Genomic DNA, 20,895 nt, shown 5'->3' on the forward strand with positions numbered 1-20,895 from the left:
TATACAAAACAATACCACAAAATGAACACATATTAGACCAAAAAAATATTTATTATTTTTATTATTATCTATTTCTTTGCAGACGCCCTTATCCAGGGCGACTTACAATCGTAAGCAAATACAAATTTCTGAAAAACTAAAACAAATGGAATTGTCAATTAAAGACAATCAGTACCCCCTGGACTCCCTGATCACTGAACAGGAGCTAAAGGAGAAACTGCAGGCCCTCCAGAATAGAAAAGCCAGCGAGGCAGACAGATCTCCAATGAGATGCTGAAACACAGCAGCCCGAAGCTGCAGGAAGTCCTGCTCAAACTACTCAATATAATTGTAAAGGTGGGTTATTTCCCTGACATCTGGAATCAAGGATTAATTACACCCATATAAAAAAATTGAGACAAATTTGACCCCAATAACCGGGGCATCTGTGTGAGCAGTAATCTGGGGAAGGTGTTCTGCAGTATCATTAACGCCCAGATACTGGCCTTTCTTAACCAACACAGTGTCTTGAGTAAGAGTAAAATTGGATTCCTACCAAATCACAGCACTTCTGATCATATTTACACCCTACACACCCTAATAGACAAACATGTACAACAAAAATAAAAGGAAAATATTTGCTTGTTTTATGGACTTTAAAAAAGCTTTTGACTCAATTTGGCATGAAAGATTATTTTACAAATTTATACAAAGCAGTGTAGGGGGTAAAGTATATGATGTCATCAAATCTATGTATACAGAAAATAAATGTGGGGTTAAGATTGGCAATAAAAGAACACCATGTATGCTGTGTTATTTTTGTTTTATTGAGTTAATGTAACTTTTACATATGTTTTAAATGTTAATTGTAAGGATGGAATTTACCCATCATTGCTTTGGCAATACTTGTAATAATTAGTCATGCCAATAAAGCACTTGAAATTGAAATTGAAAAATTGAAATTGAAATTGAGAGAGAGAGAGAGAGAGAGAGAGAGAGAGAGAGAGAGAGAGAGAGAGAGAGAGAGAGAGAGAGAGATTTTGTATATAATAATCTCTTAATCTCTTAAAATTCTGCCACTTTTTATTATTCATACAAAAACATTGTCCATATTATATTCATATACCTAAGCTATGTGTGTGTGTGTGTGTATTTTACTGTTTCATGTATGTACAATGGTTTTCCACAAGGAACTTTTATTTTGAATTTAATGTGCGCTGCTCCAACCGGAAGATGCTTATTGTTGCCAGCAACTGTTGCTAGCTTCACACAGCCGACATGTTGCCCCTTTCTTCCAGCAAGCGGCGCTGTCGAATTACTACATACACTCTTGAGACCACAGGAAGTAGGAAGCCATAGCGGATAGACGAAACAAACAAAAAAGTTCACGGCAGAAATACGGACGTTCAGAACATGGTGGTGGTGCATTGTAAAATATATTACTTAATTTAGTATTGTTACATTCAAATACGGGGTGAAAGTGACAAACATTAAGTCGTTTAGCAGAGAAGAATAGAGACATATAAAAGTATGTGGGCCATACGAGTACATTTCATTGGGCAAATCTGACTGACTCACTGCAAGAAATGTGGCAATTGATTCCTTTGGCCACTAATGGAGGTATGAGAAAATATTAACCCGCTGATTAATCTTGGCCTCGCCTGTTCTTGCAGGTGGACCTGTGTGTATCTTAAAAAGCAAGCAAGCAAGCAAGCATGCATGCATGCGGTAACCATTAAAAAAAGCCATGCGGTTATTTCATATCTGATAACACAGATTGACAACTCTATAGTGTAATGTTGTTCTTTAGAGGTTTTGTAGATCTGTTTATTTATCAGCAAGCAAGAACAAGCACGTGCAGATCCCCAGCGACTATGAGGTTTACAGTTGTGTACAGAAGTGGAATGGCACCCACAGGCGTGGGGGCATATTTTAATTTCAGTGTTTTTTTAAGCAATTCCAGGAACACTGATGAGACTTCTATGGAAATGTTCAGCAATGCAGCCACTGCAGTGAGGGAAAAGTCAGTTGCAAAGACACATCATGGCCCTTGTGATGTTATTGCGATCCTTCTGTTTTTAATATCATTATTGTTGCTGAATAGTTGCACATGCTCTTTTGTATAAGCCAAGTGGATCACATGACACAGAGGGGGCTCATAAGGTCAACAAAGAAGATTTTCACAGTTTCTGAATGGCTTAAGGATTTTTAAGGAATGTTTTTTGTAGAGTATAAAAACAGTAAACAATGCTTTGAACATTTAGATCAAACTAATAAACCCCCTTTTTAAAACGGACCTATTCTCGTCAATATCACTTTCATCCAGATGCCTTGTCAAGTTATTCTTTAAGTCTAAATACTGTACATCTAAAATCTGTTTTTTAGATTTTTTTTTTTATGAGTCTCTTTTGTTGTTTGTTTTCTTTACAGGACAGCCCTATTATTTATGAGTCTCTTTTGTTGTTTGTTTTCTTTACAGGACAGCCCTATTATTTAACAGTGGGGGTGGAGTATGTGGTTGGCCGGAAAAATTGTGCAATCCTACTTCAGAGTGACCAGTCCATTAGTCGAGTGCATGCTTATCTGACAGTTAACAGCCCTGCTACCAGCCAGGTGACTATTGAATTGTGTACTCCTTAATTACAATATTAGTTTTGTAATTGATGTGTTTCAACATCTGTCTATCAGCCTAATAATAATAACTTGTATAGTGCTGTACTATTCTTTGCTTATACCACTCATATGACAACATTTCCATGAGTTATTTTTGTGTTCTGTTGTCTCATGAAAAGTTAAGTGACCAGATCGTTGAATTAATATGAATGTTGGGTGTAGTGCTCGTGGATACTATGCTTTGGCTCCTCATGTGCATGCTTTTTAGTCGATTTGCTAAAACCTAATGTCGTCAGATTAGGGGCACTCGTCCTCACTGATGTTAAGAGGATATCTGCCACTGGAAGTCTTCCCATCCTATAATTTCAATACATGCTGCTAAAACAAGAGCAAATTGACAGACAGACCTGCCTGTCCCATTCACAAGGTGCAGTTGCTGCCCTACTTACTGTATTTGCATGCTTGTTTTGTTAATCTGTCCACTAACACAGGGGCTGACATATTGTACAGTATTTCAGAATGTCAAATGTTGACTTTATATTTTTAATACTAATTTGTATACTTATTGTAGAAGTCTTTGAGCATATAAAAGGGGTGGTTGTTCAGCTGACCACTTTACAATACCCAATCTATCCGATTTGAAGGATGACACTCATCAAGAGGTGTTTTCTAGGTCCCTGTGAAAAGCCTCAAGTGAGTCACAGGGCTCTTTATGACCCACTGATACTCACATATCACTGTCCTTTGAATAGTTGTTCAATTGCGAATGGGCCAATTGTCTCTGTAACCATCCTGTACATGTATGAATTATTCTACAGCAAACAGTTCTGTGTCAAATCTGGATTACAAGCTGTAGATAAATATGGAGGCAATGCCAGGGAAATGTTGCCAAATGAGAAAGTAAAGTGGGTTCAACAGAGTTTACCATCATTCATTTTAATATTTTATCTACTGATATTTTCATCTTGTATTAGTTAGTCAGTATTTTTTTCACTGTTTTTTGGATGTCAAAATTCTAAATGTAAAAATTCAAAATTACAATGATCCATTTTTTTTTTTATTATTATTATTATTTTTTTAAGAGCCAAGCTTCAACAACACCTACATTAACACTAAAGGACACTTCGAAGTATGGAACATTTGTGAATGAGGAGCGCCTCCAGAATGACACTCAAAGGTTATTGCAGCCTGGAGACATGGTAACATTTGGAGTCTACCACAGCAAGTTTCGGTGAGAGGTGTTGCTTTGGATGCATGTTTTATTAGATCTTCCTGCGATGTATGTGTATATCTATTATATAAGAAATGAAGTACAAAATTAGATCATGTTATTACGCAAATACCCCCCCCCCTCAAAAACCCCCAACACTAGTCATTTCTCATTCCTATTAAAGTATAAAATGTTTCCCTCCCTCCAGAGTAGAATACGAGTCTCTGATTGTCTGTTCGTCCTGCCTGGATGGACAGGGGAAGATCGCACTCAGCCAATCAGTCCAGCAGCTTGGGGGTTGTGTTGTTAACAACTGGACACAGGACAGTACTCACTTAGTCATGCCATCAGTGAAAATTACAATTAAGGTACGTGAAAATAAATCTGCATTTGTTTTTGGCACACTTTCTTTACCAAATATGTTTGCCATGAGTTTACTTATCACCAACAAATATGTTTGCCATGGTGTAGCAGGGCTGTGGCCAGGCACGTAAGGACAGGGCTTCTGTAATTGTTTATTGTAAATAAGTGTAGTGATTGTATGTATAAATAAGAACAGGATTAGTTTTAATGGGGAGCCTGACGCTCTGTGTGTAGCAGCCTGCCTGCTGTGTTTAGTTGTGGGAATGAGCAGCGTGTGTGTGTGTTTACCAGCTGCGAGCTCCTAGTCAGCAGAGGTGCAGCAGTGCCAGGAATAAAAGGGTCCCAATTATACAGATTACGGCTGCTGTAAGCCATAGGGGTCAGAGCGCTGCTGCCGAAGCATCGGCCCGTCTGTGCTGCTGAACGACTGGGTTCAGGAAACAAAGTGACCACCTGTAACGGCGGTCGTGTGTGTCCGAGGTTGGAGTTGGGTGAACTGCTCGAGGAAAAGGGAGTTAGTTTCGGGATAGTAGATCCCACCCAGTATAGCAGACAAGTGTGGAAGCGCAACCTCCATTTTGTTAGCAGAGTAGCGTGAGCCGTCTTCACAGCACCTTTTGTTTGTAGTTTTTGTGCAGTGTTTATTTTGCCTTTTGTACGTCGAGCTGTATGTCCCATGTGAGGTACCATTGCTGGTAGCGTCACGTGGGGTTCCTGTATGTTATGTAGTATATGTAAATAAACCTGTGCACCTGCGTGTCAATCCCAACCTTCTAGTCCCTGTCTCCTGTCAATCACGCAGTGATCACGCATTCAAGTAATCTAATCCTTTAGCCAGATGTAGCAAGACCCCTATTATACATGGCTTAAGTGAAGTGTACAGTTCCAGGGTATTACAGTTGGAGGTGTGTCCAAATTTGTGAAAGTCCTAAAATATTTTACTCTTGAAAGGAAAACAAAAATCCACTCATGTACAAAGTTTGGGACAAAGCTTCAGTTACGGGATTTATCCAAGATCATTTTAAATGTTTTGTTTCGCAGGTATTCAGTCCTCAGTTGTTTTTAATAAGTGCACAGCCCTGTAAAAGGGGAGCTCCTTTGTTTTAGTAAATCTGCTGTCGCTTCCTTTTCAACCGTTCATTGGCATTATAATTTTATTATGAAACCTCCTTGGGCAAAATATGTATCCTGGCTGCCATATTGTGGTCATGTGACTTTTTGGTTTCCATGTGCTAAAGAACTAACAGTTAGAGCTATAGGCTTCATAATTGGTATACAACTGTATTGTACAACATAGAATCATAGAAGAAAAAGTTTGTGGCTGTAATTGTACAAACCTGATGCCACCACCTTGTTTCTGTTCAAACTGTCAAGTCTATATTTGAAATCTGTAGTTTTCTAGCCCACATATAGCAGTTTATCATGGAGACAATGTGCACATTCACTTTTATGTGACGCCCTTCCATTAAGAAATCTTTAAAAACTTAACAAGAGAAATGCACAAAAAATGAGAGCAATTTCCCTCTCTGATTCATGCTGCTTAACAGTTCACCCAGGTCCGAACATAGACTTTCACATCATCTGTCCCAGAATCACTGGTAGACGATAAAAGTAAGATTGACATGGTAAGAAATACTGTACCAGGAAGTTTGATTTAATTTCTAAAGCAAGACGATCTTCAGGACAAATATACAGACATCAGTGATAATTTGTAAGAATTGATTTTAGGGTTTAAATTAAGGAGAATAATACAGGTAGCTGAATCGTTTTCTGTATGTGGGTTAACACAGTATTTTCATTCTTTCAGACCATCTGTGCCTTGATTTGCTGCCGGCCAATCGTGACACCTGAATATTTTACTGAACTCCTAAAAGCTGTGCAGTTAAGACAGCGCTTGCCAAAGACTGATGGGTACTATTTTTTGTTTACTTATTGTCATAGAAATTGAAATTCCATAGTTTGTCTTAAAACGGCATGTACACCCTTTAAATGCGAGTTACATACATTGTTGTAGGAAATGTTTTTTTTTACATCCAAATCCTGATCAAATGTAATATGTAGTAATAGAAATATATTCTGAATGGGTCATTGTTTTCATACTGTATTTTACTCTAGGGGATACTTTGAAATACAAAAAGTGTAATGTGTTATTAGTATTGTTATGTAAAAATTATGTGATATCTTGTAACAATTGTGGATAAGGGCGACTGCTAAGAAATAATAATAATAATAATAATAATAATAATAATAATAATAATAATAATTAAGCAATTCCTATTGGGCAGCAGTGTGGAATAGTGGTTAGGGCTCTGGACTCTTGACCAGAGGGTCCTGGGTTCAATCCCAGGTGGGGGACACTGCTGCTGTCCCCTTGAGCAAGGTACTTTACCTAGATTGCTCCAGTAAAAACCCCAACTGTATAAATGGGTAATTGTATGTAAAAATAATGTGATATCTTGTAACAATTGTAAGTCGCCCTGGATAAGGGCGTCGGCTTAGAAATAAATAATAATATTAATTCTTAAATAACTGTTGTAAACAATGATCAGTGTTATTATGTGTTAAGTGTTGCCCAGAAATGAAATTAGGGCAAGAACAATAACAAACAGTAACAAGGCTTCATCTTTCACAGTTTTCACCCTCCAGTTGATGAGCCCGGTATAAATTCAGGAGACCTAGATCTAAATGCAAGGCCAGTCCGTAGAACTCTCTTCAGGGGGAAGACCTTCATTTTCTTAAATGCCAAACAGGTAAGAGGTTTTTATTTTATTTTTTTATTTTAACCAATTAGGACGGTATCTCACAAACCTTTTATTGCCTTGTCTACTCTTCCAAATAAAACATTTTGTATTGCTATATATTTTTAAAATTATATTTATTTTATTGTATCATAAATAGTCCTGTCACCCAGAAGCACTAGTGCATGTGGTGGCTTCTTACACTGTTTTATGATTGTTTTTTAAATTATTCTTATTCATATTTTATTTGCCTGCCATTTGTCCAAGTTTGCCAAATGGGAACATTTGCTTCCCAACAGCTGTCCATTTTGCCAAAGAGGGGATATAACACACAGAAACACTCCCCAAAACGATTAGATGGGTGGTGGTCCTGTTACAGTTTTTACTTTTGAACTTTTTTGTTTTATAAAACAGCATTAAAGTATACTGAACTGCAAAGTCTTTAGGAAAACATTATTATTATTATTATTATTATTATTATTATTATTTATTTCTTAGCAGACGCCCTTATCCAGGGCGACTTACAATGGTTACAAGATATCACATTATTTTTACATACAATTACCCATTTATACAGTTGGGTTTTTACTGGAGCAATCTAGGTAAAGTACCTTGCTCAAGGGTACAGCAGCAGTGTCCCCACCGGGGACTGAACCCACGACCCTCCGGTCAAGAGTCCAGAGCCCTAACCACTACTCCACACTGCTGCCCTTCATTTGATTTGATATTAAACTGTAGCAGAACAAGGAGTCCGGAGAATAGAGGTTAAGTGGAGCAGCCGTTCTGCAATAGGAATGGATATGGGTTTTGGTTCTTTGCTTGTATTTTATACTTCAGTATGCAGATATATGTAAGACAATGCTGTAGATGAAGTTGCTGCATCTTTGAACTTTGTGTGTTGTTGTTCAAACTCACTTCAATGGTCGAGCTGCAGTCTCTCCATGTCACCTACAGCAACGGCACAGGGATGCAGCAATTTATCCATCGCATTGTATTTGAAAGATTTCCATATGCTAAACATATCGTATAACTTTTTTTGTAGAATGCTTTGTGATGATGCAGTCATCAGGGGTGGACAAATCACTATTATGTGTGGTAGACCGATGGGCTACCAAAAGGTAAACTATAGTAGCCCATCACAAATTTTGGTAGCCCACATTTCAGTAGATAAACATTTCCATTTAATGCTACGCACCATTAAAAAAAATGTAGACCTATACAATTGTAAGGTGGTAAGGTTAAAATAAAAAGAAATCCGACATCACCTCTGAGGGCCACTAATAAAACTTTTTTTTTTTTTTTTTTTAAACCATATATAACAACCTAGTTTCTGTTAATATTTCTACCAAACAATAACAAGCTAATAGTTTCCTTATATAAAATGTAGGGAATTATATTTGACAGCATCATTTGCATTATTTTCCCAGACTTTATCCAGGCCTGGCGTTATGGGCGGGCCTTAGGGGGCATGGCCCGTCCAGTTTAGATTCAATGCCCACCCTGTTTCATTAAAGCAATAATAATAATAATAATTTAAAAATGTCTGGTTGCTTCTGGTGTTTGGAAACCCCTTTGTAGGATCGCCTTGTCGGATTGTTTACAAGAGTGTATGCTTTTTATATTCAGTATTGAATAGTCAGTTGAATGAAAGTAAGCATTATGCACATTCGTTACTTTACAGTAATTAGGTGTGTGTGGGGAATCTGTTTATTGCAGTCTCTGTAGAGGGCCTGCTCACTGTATGATTGTGTTCATTTAAAGTAATGTTGCTCAGACACCACGTCGTTGCTAATGCGGTAATAATAATACATTAAAATAGGGGTGGGCATTATTATCGATGTCATCAAAATATCGAGTGTTCTATATCGATAATAATTTTCTAAATATCTATCATGAGTTAAAAAAAAAAAAAAAGAATGCACATACGCTGGCAGAGACAAACTCTGTATAATCAAGTTTATTTTGTGTGAAGATACAACAAACCATATATATATATATTCAGAATGTGCTTCGCCTGGCCAGACTTACGGCTGTTCAAAGTAAACACAGCAGGTGGAACATTTGAACATTTGTCATACTCGCCACAAGGTGCTAAACGCTATTTGCATGCTGCATTATGAGCACTATTTTGAGTTATGCGCATGTGTCAGTGGTTCATTGCATTTGTCTGTGTGATTATTATTAATGTATTTTTAAAACGAGAACTTTTGGTATTATAAATGAGATGTACTTTTAAAACATCAAAACACATCAAAATAATGCAAAATTCAGCATTACATACACGTGCTTAATACTTTAGAGGTGTCGTGAGGCACGATGAAGATTCAGTTACTTCTGGATTAACTAAAAAAATAAACAACTCCAAAGTCTGCGCAGTGAAGTACAGAAATATTTTGTTTTTGAGGTGGCTGATGATGGGAATAGTAAAGCAATAACAATACCATGTTTTTCTCTGTGGATATTGTGAAGCAAAGCACCACGAAGTTAGTTAAGTTATTGCTTTTCATATGTAAATATCTGTTAATGTCTATATATGTTTCATATTGCAATTGCGTTATATTCACGATATCAATGTACAATTTTGATATCGTTGCCTACCCCTAATTTAAAACAAAAATCCAGAAAGAGCTGTGCTAATTCGTGCTGTGTGGATAGTTCATAGTATTGCGCTGTCATATGATTTATTTATTTATTTGTTTATTGTCATCACAGTGAAGTAAAATAGAGAATACAAGCTAATTAATTTGTTTTTCCAAAATGAGCCCGCCCTAAATAAGTGGGTGCCCCGCCACAGCGTTCATGCTGCCGCGGGCCTGATCAGTCCTGGGGACTCGCAGTCTGGGTTTTTGATCCAACCAATATCTCATCATTAATTTTAAAATATTCACTGCGTAACAAATTAAAACAATCATGTTCTGGGTCCTAAATGGACTGTAGGAATTATTATGCACTTGCAGTAATAGTGTTTTTATTTTTCCTCACCTATGCCATTTATAGAACCTAGCTCCACCTTTTACCTTCATTAGCTAAATAATTTAGTACTGTTTACTTTTATATTTAAGTATTCATAGAAAACTATCTATAAAGCACATAAATATAAAAAGGATTAGTTAATTTTATTTCTTTACCCTGTGTACTCACACTATCCACTGCGCATTATCAGTAACTAAACCTTGTTTTCAAGATGTATTATTATTATACAATCAATATACAGCAGTACCATACAAAAACTTGGTGGCCTAAACATGTACATAGAATATAAACATGAGCACGGCATTCTGCTGACTTAATAAAAACAACGATAACATCAGGGTGTACATTTAAAATAGCACAAATGCATTGCACACTTTATAAGCACACGTTAGCTAATTGTTCATTTGAAAATAAAAAATAAAATAACGCACCTTTATTAACTTTTTACTTTGCACGAGCTGCAGTGTCCCTGCACCTCGGTAACACTGTGATAGCCACTGAGGGTATGGTGTTCTCTCCTGTTTATATATATATATATATATATATATATATATATATATATATATATATATACAGTACTGTGCAAAAGTTTTAGGCATGTGTGAAAAAATGCTGTAAAGTAAGAATGCTTTCAAAAATAGACATGTTAATAGTTTATATTTATCAATTAACAAAATGCAAAGTGAGTGAACAGAAGAAAAATCTACATCAAATCAGTATTTGGTGTGACCACCCTTTGCCTTCAAAACAGCATCAATTCTTCTAGGTACACTTGCACACAGTTTTTGAAGGAACTCGGCAGGTAGGTTGGCCCAAACATCTTGGAGAACTAACCACAGTTCTTCTGTGGATTTAGGCAGCCTCAGTTGCTTCTCTCTCTTCATGTAATCCCAGACAGACTCGATGATGTTGAGATCGGGCTCTGTGGGGGCCATACCATCACTTCCAGGACTCCTTGTTCTTCTTTACGCTGAAGATAGTTCTTAATGACTTTCGCTGTATGTTTGGGGTCGTTGTCATGCTGCAGAATAAATTTGGGGCCAATCAGATGCCTCCCTGATGGTATTGCATGATGGATAAGTATCTGCCTGTACTTCTCAGCATTGAGGAGACCATTAATTCTGACCAAATCCACAACTCCATTTGCAGAAATGCAGCCCCAAACTTGCAAGGAACCTCCACCATGCTTCACTGTTGCCTGCAGACACTCATTCGTGTACCGCTCTCCAGCCCTTCGGCGAACAAACTGCCTTCTGCTACAGCCAAATATTTCAAATTTTGACTCATCAGTCCAGAGCACCTGCTGCCATTTTTCTGCACCCCAGTTCCTGTGTTCTCGTGCATAGTTGAGTCGCTTGGCCTTGTTTCCACGTCGGAGGTATGGCTTTTTGGCCGCAAGTCTTCCATGAAGGCCACTTCTGACCAGACTTCTCCGGACAGTAGATGGGTGTACCAGGGTCCCACTGTTTTCTGCCAATTCTGAGCTGATGGCACTGCTGGACATCTTCCGATTGCAAAGGGAAGTAAGCATGATGTGTCTTTCATCTGCTGCAGTAAGTTTCCTTGGCCGACCACTGCGTCTACAGTCCTCAACGTTGCCCGTTTCTTTGTGCTTCTTCAAAAGAGCTTGGACAGCACATCTGGAAACCCCTGTCTGCCTTGAAATTTCTGCCTGGGAGAGACCTTGCTGATGCCGTATAACTACCTTGTGTCTTGTTGCTGTGCTCAGTCTTGCCATGGTGTATGACTTTTGACAGTAAACTGTCTTCAGCAACCTCACCTTGTTAGCTGAGTTTGGCTGTTCCTCACCCAGTTTTATTCCTCCTACACAGCTGTTTCTGTTTCAGGTAATGATTGTGTTTCAACCTACATATTGAATTGATGATCATTAGCACCTGTTTGGTATAATTGTTTAATCATACACCTGACTATATGCCTACAAAATCCCTGACTCTGTGCAAGTGTACCTAGAAGAATTGATGCTGTTTTGAAGGCAAAGGGTGGTCACACCAAATATGGATTTGATTTAGATTTTTCTTCTGTTCACTCACTTTGCATTTAGTTAATTGATAAATATAATCTATTAACATGTCTATTTTTGAAAGCATTCTTACTTTACAGCATTTTTTCACACCTGCCTAAAACTTTTGCACAGTACTGTGTGTGTGTGTGTGTATATATATATATGTATATATATATATATATATATATATATATATATATATATATATATATATATATATATATATATATATATATATATCTAAACCATAACTATGGTAGCCTACTGTATACTTGCAATCACTATATACCGCCGGCTCCCTTCTAGTAAAGGATAAAGCAGATTCCCCGCTCTGATTGGTTTATCTGTCATGTCACTGATCTTGCAAGCAACTAATGTGCGAAAAAAAAAAGGGGATGTCAAGAATCTTAAGGCATGAACCAATCACGATTGGATTCGCTGGTTACTATAGCTACTGCTTCAACTGAGTAGGCGTGTACTAAACGGGAAGTAAACTGAGCTATTTTATCAGTCTGTCTGTACAAAGCAACCAAAGATCTTCTATATAGAAGATCTTTGAAGTAACTGCTTAAGAAAAAGTCTTTAGAAGCCGCCGGTAGTCCTGCAGGCTTTGCATCATTACAGTTCGGTATTCCGGACCCAATTTTTGGTAGTCCTGGGTGCCCGGACTACCGATTTGTCCGCCCCTGAGTCATGAAAGGCCCTTTTCAAAAATCTGTATTTCTGTAATAGAGAAGCTTTTGAAATGTATCACCCTGATCTGTCCAATTTGTCTCCAGCACAAAAGACTGAGTTCATCCGTGGTTCTGGGGGGAGGAGAGGCCAAACTTCTTGATGAGGGCATTTTGAATACATCTTTACTGGAGTCAGCAGGAAGCTGTGTTATTGATGTGGGAATGGCAAACTCACAGATGCTTGTCTCTACATCATTAAAGAAGTGGATTGGTTCTGTAACACAAATTGTACAGAGGTACATTAGTATGCTTAGATAGCAACATTTCAGTGCAGTTCTAGATCGATGATTTTCATAACTGTAGTGTATACTTAAACAAGGAGTTTACTGTTTTCTTGGATTTACTTATCAGGTACAATAATGAAATCACATCATTGTTCGCAGATAAAAAGTATTGGCACCCTGTGCTTATTATACCTTAATTCAAGGTAACAGATTTCATTGTGAGTGTAATGCTGATTGCATAAACGATATGGCCTGAATTTGTCTCCCCACCTCCTTGTTCTAGTATACAGTTCAGTTATGCGTCTTGAAAAGGTTCTTATCCATATTAGGTCTGTTCTTGGTTTGACATATCGACTGTGAGAACAGTCGATTGACCCATTACCCAGTGTAGTCTCTTTAATTTAGTACCATGTCTTACAGCATGAATAATTGAACTGAGAATAATGGTTAAAAAATAAAGGGAATGAATTCAATACATTTTTGTTGTAGTTTTTTAGAAATGTGTTATACAGTAGGGCAGAAACAACAAACAATGCTGTCTTTCTAGTACCCCCCTTAACTATCAGTTAAACTGCAGAATGAGTTTGTCATCAAATGCTGCATCTAATTTAATTACTTGTGTTTCAAACAGAAAAGGTCTAAGGCTCATATCGGAAGCAGAAATTGGGCTAGCGGCCATTTACATGTCGACAGATACGTACTGCAACCCACTCTCTCAAACGGATGCAGGTGGGGATATTTCTGAATAAACTCCTCAAATGTGTTTCTGTTTAGAAGTATAGCATTTCTTTGCATACCATATGCTAGTGGTTGAGTAATAATATTGCAATAATATTGTGATATTTAATTATTTTATAGAAACATCCAGGACAACCATTCCTGGTGCAACACTTTCCCAGAGCACAGCAGTGGAGGAAACTATAATGCCTGTAGCTACATTAAACAGCACTGCCTATGCACCTGATACTGAACCTTCACAGCAGTATACCAGGTAACTCACAGCTAGAACTGCACATCATTATTGTTAAAAAAGAGAAACATGCATACTTTCAAAGGGAAAAACATGGATTTGTTCATTAAGATTAATAGAATACATTGCTTTTTTGTTGGTACCATATTCAAGTCACTTGACCTGTATTTTCTCATTAGGGCAACACCTCACAAATCTGCAATTCATGTTTCACTTTTTATTTGTTTTCATAATTTTTTAAGGGACTCATGAAAACTTACATTGGAAACATCTTACAACAGTAACCATGTATAGTGGCAACCTACATTTTTTTGCATTTTCCATTGATTATTTAAGATGTTTGAAGGGGTTTATGTATGTGTAAACATTTATTTATTTTTATTTTTTAACCTCCCTTCCTAAGCTGCAAATCTGTATTGCAGGTTGATTTCAAATGATGGTAACATAAGTTTCTTTATGGACCCCTAAAACGTTTCAGTACAATTTAAACGCTGTTGATAATTGAGCATGCCGATGATGAGAATCCTGTACAAATGTAAGAAATCTGGAAACACACTTTTCTTTGTCTATAGAATGGAAACCAGTGGTGTAAGGCAAGTAAATGAAACACCAGAAAAAGACTTAAGAGGCCACAGACAATCACAGATGAAGGAGACTTTTATTGGCACGTGCACAGTGGCAGAGACGGCAGCAACATTGTTCAGCACTGATTGTGGCTCAAGCACTGTGAAAGAGAGAGAGAAGACAAGACCTTCAACTAAACTGGGCAATAAGAATCAACCATCTGCAAGCAACACCGCTGAGACCAGTGGAAACAAAAAATCTTCTTCACAGCAACAGTCACATTCCCTGGCAAATTACTTTCAGCCAGTGAGTAAAAAAAGGTGAGCGAAAAACAGGATAGTAGGCCCTTGTCAATATGAACAAGTTGGGAACAGACCAAGATCAGGTCAGTGATTTGTTCAGAATGCTGATCATAATTTGTATCATACTAGAAATGCCTCATCTAGCCTTTTTATGTAAAATAGGAATTGATTGTTATCTTAGGGTTACACAAAGGTAAACCTGTGTATTGCTACTTCTGTGTATTGCATTGGAACCCAGGTTCATCAATCCTGACGGTTTATAAACTATGCAAAAGTAAGTCCAGACAAATTTGGCAATATATCAAATTATGCATAACATACACATATTACACTATTGTATACATTGGTATTGATTTCCATTTTATTTCAGGGAAAGAGAAGAAAATGAAACATTTGACTGGTCTCAGGCCAAACAAGCAAGAACAGAAGAAAACAAAAAGAAAGTACCAGCATGCCCAACGCCTCAAGTAAGCCAGACCAGACCAACAACTGAGAAAAGACAGTCGCAGATCCAGTTTCCTATGGAAGACTCTCGGACGAAAAGCATCACAATGGCAGAACACTCTGGGATGGTCAGTACCAGTATGACAGAGCTGACCCGTGGCTCTGGGGATTCCAGCCTGAGGGTAGCATCCAAGAAGAGAAAGGAAATGGATGAGTTGTTTGCTGAGACAGTAGCAGGGATTGAGGACCTTGAAGACATCATGTCTCAGCCCATGGAGCAGGACCAGGAAGAAGCGCAGAGCATCAGTAAGAAGAAACGGATAGAACCTCCTGTTGAAGCAGTGCAAGTTAAGCAGGAAGATGTAACTGCAAGTGAATATGGAATCATGCCAGCGGTAAGCACATCTCGTGTCTGCTGATACATGGGAATTCTCTTATTATTTTAATCATTTCCTCAACGTGAATAAACACAATGGGACAAACTATAAGGTCTTGGTTTCAAATAAACTGAATAACACTATGTGTCGCAATAAAAGTTATACAACCAGACATTACCTTCTGCAAAATCATCTGTTGCTGTGGCAGCCCGCCATAGCAACAGGATTAAACGTGGTTATTTTGCAGTTGGTATTGCATGAATATTGTACATAAACCGGTCAAGTTTCTGCACAACCTTGTCAATTTTTCTGTAGATCAGTAGAATGATTTAGCAAGAATCTTGTTTTTTACACTGTGTATTTATTGTCAATATTTGTATTCTGTTTCCACATAGGGTTCTATGAGAGAAAATGCTGATCAAACACAACAAAAAGAATTTGAAGCCAAAGAAAAAATCCCATTGTCTCTAAAGAAAGAAAGTGATGTATGTTATGTTTTTTTTTTTTTTTGTATTTACGTAACATTGTGCTGTGTGTTGTGACTTTGTTCAAATATAACAATTCCAGTTTGGTCTGTTCCAGCCTTCAGGATTAATGGTTAAAAGTGGTGACATGGATGGCATCCCCCGCAACCTCATAGTGACAGAGTTCAAGTCCTTGGTTGTTAGCGTGCCCGCACGGCCTACTGCAAGGTCAAACCAAGCAAATGTAAAGAACTTTAAAAGGTTTAGAAAGGTAAGTCCTGGTTGTCTCACAGTAGGTAGGTGCCTATCATGTAACATGTTGTAGGATTGATTCATAATTTTGATGTTCTTGCATTGCAGATCCCTTTTCCTGGAGCAGTGGGGCTGCCCAACATTATTGGAGGCTCAGACTTGGTGGCACACCAGGCAAAAAAGAACTCTGAACTGGAGGAGTGGCTGAGGCAGGAAGCGGAGGTGTGTGCTGTGCATGGGGTCGGGAGAAGAAAAATACAATTCAGATTTTTTCCCAGTTGCCCATAATACCTTGCATGGTTCCGGTGTTAAAAGACTGGTGTAAAATCTCAGTATTATTGCTCTGAAAAAAGGCAAAAAAAAACGTCAGGCATATAAAAGTAAATAAATTTATATTGTTCTCTTTGCAGGAGCAGAGCCAGTATGCTAGAGAGGAGTCCATTGCAGATGATCTGTTCAGGTATGTTTTTCAGTAATCCTGTGTGAAAGCTCAGACCTGTTCTGTTTAGTACATTTGTGGCACAAAACTCTTCAAACCAGAAAGCTGTAAGATACATTTTTAACCTCTCTCAGACTAATACATTCTTAAAACACTGCGGGAAGCAAATAGAGATGGTAACTGGTCTATATGTGTGCTAAATGAGTAGAAACTAGCTGATTTAACTGTCCCAAAGCTGTTTCTCTGTGTATATGAAAACCTTTTAATGACATATGTATAGGCTTGCGAATGTAAGCCTTTATCCACTACAGTGTATTCTGGTCGCCGTGTTTTACAAAAAAATATTGATAGGATGGAAATCATACAGCTTGTTAAACTTGCTTAAGAAAAAAAAAGTAAATACAAATGAAACACATGCAGTTTATTATCATAAAGGTTTAATAATTGAATGTCAGATTTGTTGGATTGTATTTAATTAGACATGCTTGTCAGAAATGACTTGCATGGTAGATCCAGCCATGGGAAGGTGCATTAATAGGATTACAAAATGGAGCACCACTGCAATCCCCATCTCAACAGTACAAACACAAGCCACACACTTAGTAGGCTACATTATACACCCAGAGGCATGTAGGGCTCGGTGAGTAGGACAGTATTTCTATTGTACAAAGTTATTTCCCAAGATATTTTTAAGCTGTCTTGTCTCCACCATGCAGTACCATTTTACATGCTACATATGGTGGAGCGACAGCGTGGACAAAAGAATTGGGGCAGACAGTCTGGTTTATCCAACCCTCACTTGATCACAGACCGCAGTCATCGGGACATATAATCAAACCGGGTACTGGGACATGCAGCTATGGACTGCATTTCAGTGCACTTTAATCACTTGCGGCAGCTCTTGTAGGGAAGCTTACTTCCATGTAGCAGATATTTGAGGAGATTTCAGTCACTTTTCTCCAGAGGGGAATTGTTTTTTTATGTAAAAAAAAAAAAAAGACATGTAAACCTCAAAATGATTTTTCAGTAAAGCTTGTGTGATTGACTAGACAATTTGGTGGAATCAAAACATCAGAATCTATATCCCCGAGTGGCTCAGCAGTGGTGTGCAGGGTGAGTCATGCAGTCAGGGGTGTGCAGATTTGTGTCCAGGATGTGCCAAGTTTCTAATCTTGGCTGTGGATCCCATGGGACGCTCCACCTGAGCCTGACACTCACTGAGTTTGGGAGGGAAAATCAGCAGGGACTGCTCCACCTCATGGTGATACATCAATCCCATGCAGACCAGGTGTGCGGTGAACCTGAGAGGACACTTGCATGGCTGACCTTTGTCCACATGGTCCAGAAGCTTGCTACCATCTGCTTTTGAGCTCCTGGGGTTAAGGAGGTAATTGGCATGGTGGGGATTGGAGGACGGCCACTAACCTTTGTTTTCCTTTCTCCCTGTGAAGAGCAGCAGTAGTAAGGAAATATAATTGGGCAAAGATTTGGTTGGACACTGAAACACGGTTGCATGGTAGTTGGAAATACAGTATAAAACAATTGATTAAGGTGCTATGTTATACCAACTATATAAAAAAAAAGAAAGTCAGAAATAACAATTACATCCTAGTATTCTAAACCTTGTATACATTTGTCCTGCACCAGATTGTCGCCACTTCAAATTAGAACACAAACATTGTAACTAAAAATCATTTCTCACAAATACAATCTTTTTTACAAGGCAGTAAAAAAAAAAAAAGAGTAGTAATTTGCTACACCATTCAATTTCATTCATAAATAAAGAAAAAGTGTAAGCGTCAGCCATGAAATATTGCTAAAGAACATGTATTCCATTTCAAGCAGTAAAAGTCTGTAACTAAAATAGCTACTGCAGTAATTGTTGCTTTTTATGTTGTACACTGCACTGACTTATTTATACTCTTATCCTCTACTACTAATATCTTTAAGCAGATGCTGGGAAATTGCTAGCTGTGTACGTGTGATTTCTTCCTGTTCTATAGGGAATAAGTGAGTTGCCTGGAGACAGTGTTAGCTTACAATTGGAGTTCCAGTTAGACGGTGATATAATTTGGCTCAAAAGCAGTGACATTTTCCTGCCTAAGCAAAAAAAACGTCTGGTGAATGAGATCTGATTTTAGTGAAGCAAAAATATTTGATCATTGAGTCACCCATTCATGCATGAAGAAAGAACATAACACTGGAGTTTCAAAGAAAAACAACATACTGTGTTTTTGTTTTCACAGATAGTAAAAACATTTCAGACACTAATGTATTTGGAAGGAAGACCTTTTCTTCCTAAACCATCAGCTATTTAAAAAGAAAAGGTGTTTTAATCAATAATTTTGCCTCTAAAATAACAAACATTTTGACCAGTAAACCTTTTTTTTGTCAAATTTACTATCAACTAACTAAAGTAGACCAGCAATTCAGCTTGTGCTGCCTTCAGGGTAATGACACTTTTGCTTTTAATTCTTATTAGGCTTACATAGTAGATATATAGTTGATATATTTCCCAAGAATTATTGATTCACTAACCTGGCAACTTACCCAGTTGTTTTCATGTTTAACTATGAGCAGGGAAAAGGATCTTTGTGTGTTGGAAAACCTCCCAAACATGCACAGATGCACACATGCATGGAACATGTGTTTGGGGGGTGGGGGCAAGGGGTTGGAAGATAGCATCAGATCAGGTGACATAAAAGAAAGGCCAAGCATATAATTAACAATGTGTAAAACATTATTAAAACAAAGTTGTTGTTTTTTTTAATCAAAACTAGTTCATGTACTTCATTTGGCAGTTCATTTGATGGCCACAATTTCTATATTGATTGTAGAACCTAGAACTCCTTTTTTTAATTTTTTTTTTTTTTAATCTACAGGTACAACCCCAAATCAACAAAACGAAGAACATAAAAGATTAAATGGACCAGCACTTCCAGAAAGTTTTTTTTTTTTTGTAATAGAAAATAAATGTACGGCTTGCAATTGTATACACACAAGGGCTGAAAAAAAGGAACACATTTTTGTGTAAATTAACTACAGTATCAACACATGCTGTATGGTATGCCAATATGTGCATCTGCAGCATTTTTCGGTTAGATAAGCCTCAGCATGTGTTAATATACCCCCATCAGACTTTATGCTAGCCTTGTATGTCGATGATTCTCCCTGGTTGAGGTGAGTTTTAGTCATGATGGGCAAGACAGACGCACTTTGACTGACAGAATGTGTTTGGTTGGTAGATGCCTTTCTACCTCAGAGAAAAGACTTTACTGCATAGTTCGATCCCCACTTTCTTGAAGGAGTATTTATTGAGTAATAGTCTCTATCCCACCAGAAAAATGTAAACATTTTGACAAAAAGTTCTGTCCTAGACAGGGTTGGCTGTTCTGGAAAGTGTTTCAAAAATGAAAATCAAATATATTTTTGCAGTAGTGAATGAGGAAAGGGTATCGCAAAGTTGTAATTGAAAAAGAATGTGTTCATGTTGCATGGAGAGATTGGAATAAAAGGCTTTTAGCTAGACCGGTCCCGTGATGACCACAATGTGGGTGTAATGCACAGTGTACAACAAAATGTTAGAATTTTGAGTAGTAGGAGGCTGTGTGGTCCAGTGGTTAAAGAAAAGGGCTTGTAACCAGGAGGTCCCCGGTTCAAATCCCACCTCAGCCGCTGACTCATTGTGTGACCCTGAGCAAGTCACTTATCCTCCTTGTGCTCAGTCTTTCGGGTGAGACGTAATTGTAAGTGACTCTGCAGCTGATCCATAGTTCACGCACCCTAGTCTCTGTAAGTCGCCTTGGATTTAGCGTCTGCTAAATAAACAAATAATGATTGTATTGTGTATACCCCCTTACAAGTAAACAATATTGGATCTTGGCAATGTACTCATCACCCTGTCTTGGATAAAGGCATCTGCTAAATAAACTAATAATAGAATGTATTTTTTTTTATAGTTTTTATTTGTTCATCACTAATTAATATATATATATATATATATATATATATATATATATATATATATATATATATACACAAAACAAATAGTTGCTTCTTATTTTAGCATGTTGCAGTGCCCTTAAAAATGAAATGTATGACATTTGTGTCATGAACACTAAACTACTACTACTGGTAAATTAAAAAGCTTGTTAAAGTATTTTACATGCTTTCTAAAAGGATCATTTTAGCTTTTCGATAATAAACTGATTTTATGCAACCTTGTC

General features: G+C 37.6%; 1 protein-coding gene across 2 annotated transcripts; it reads left to right on the top strand.

Annotated features, from left to right (window-relative positions):
- The first annotated feature begins 1,267 nt into the window (after window positions 1-1,267).
- LOC117400434 (nibrin-like) lies at window positions 1,268-20,888 on the top strand. 2 transcript variants are annotated; one of them, XM_059022472.1, is made up of 16 exons: window positions 1,268-1,599; window positions 2,459-2,592; window positions 3,675-3,823; window positions 4,011-4,170; window positions 5,973-6,076; window positions 6,798-6,915; window positions 12,679-12,869; window positions 13,489-13,586; window positions 13,716-13,848; window positions 14,400-14,711; window positions 15,064-15,532; window positions 15,910-15,999; window positions 16,082-16,249; window positions 16,339-16,452; window positions 16,641-16,690; window positions 19,552-20,888. In XM_059022472.1, the coding sequence occupies exons 1-16, from the start codon at window positions 1,566-1,568 to the stop codon at window positions 19,583-19,585; spliced, it is 2,358 nt and encodes a 785-aa protein (XP_058878455.1). In that variant the 5' UTR covers window positions 1,268-1,565; the 3' UTR covers window positions 19,586-20,888. The 2 variants fall into 2 exon arrangements, with proteins under 2 accessions (XP_058878455.1, XP_058878456.1); XM_059022473.1 differs by having other exon boundaries at window positions 1,269-1,599; window positions 16,097-16,249.
- Window positions 20,889-20,895: the final 7 nt, after the last annotated feature.

The sequence above is a fragment of the Acipenser ruthenus genome, chromosome 4 (assembly GCF_902713425.1).
Source record: "Acipenser ruthenus chromosome 4, fAciRut3.2 maternal haplotype, whole genome shotgun sequence".
Taxonomy (NCBI): Eukaryota; Metazoa; Chordata; class Actinopteri; order Acipenseriformes; family Acipenseridae; genus Acipenser; species Acipenser ruthenus.

Coding starts and splice junctions, on each gene's coding strand:
- LOC117400434 (XM_059022472.1), top strand. CDS start 1,566: ATGTGGCAATTGATTCCTTTGGCCACTAATGGAG. Junction 6,916..12,678: donor TTTTCTTAAATGCCAAACAG/GTAAGAGGTTTT, acceptor ATTTGTCTCCAG/CACAAAAGACTGAGTTCATC. Junction 12,870..13,488: donor GTAACACAAATTGTACAGAG/GTACATTAGTAT, acceptor TGTTTCAAACAG/AAAAGGTCTAAGGCTCATAT.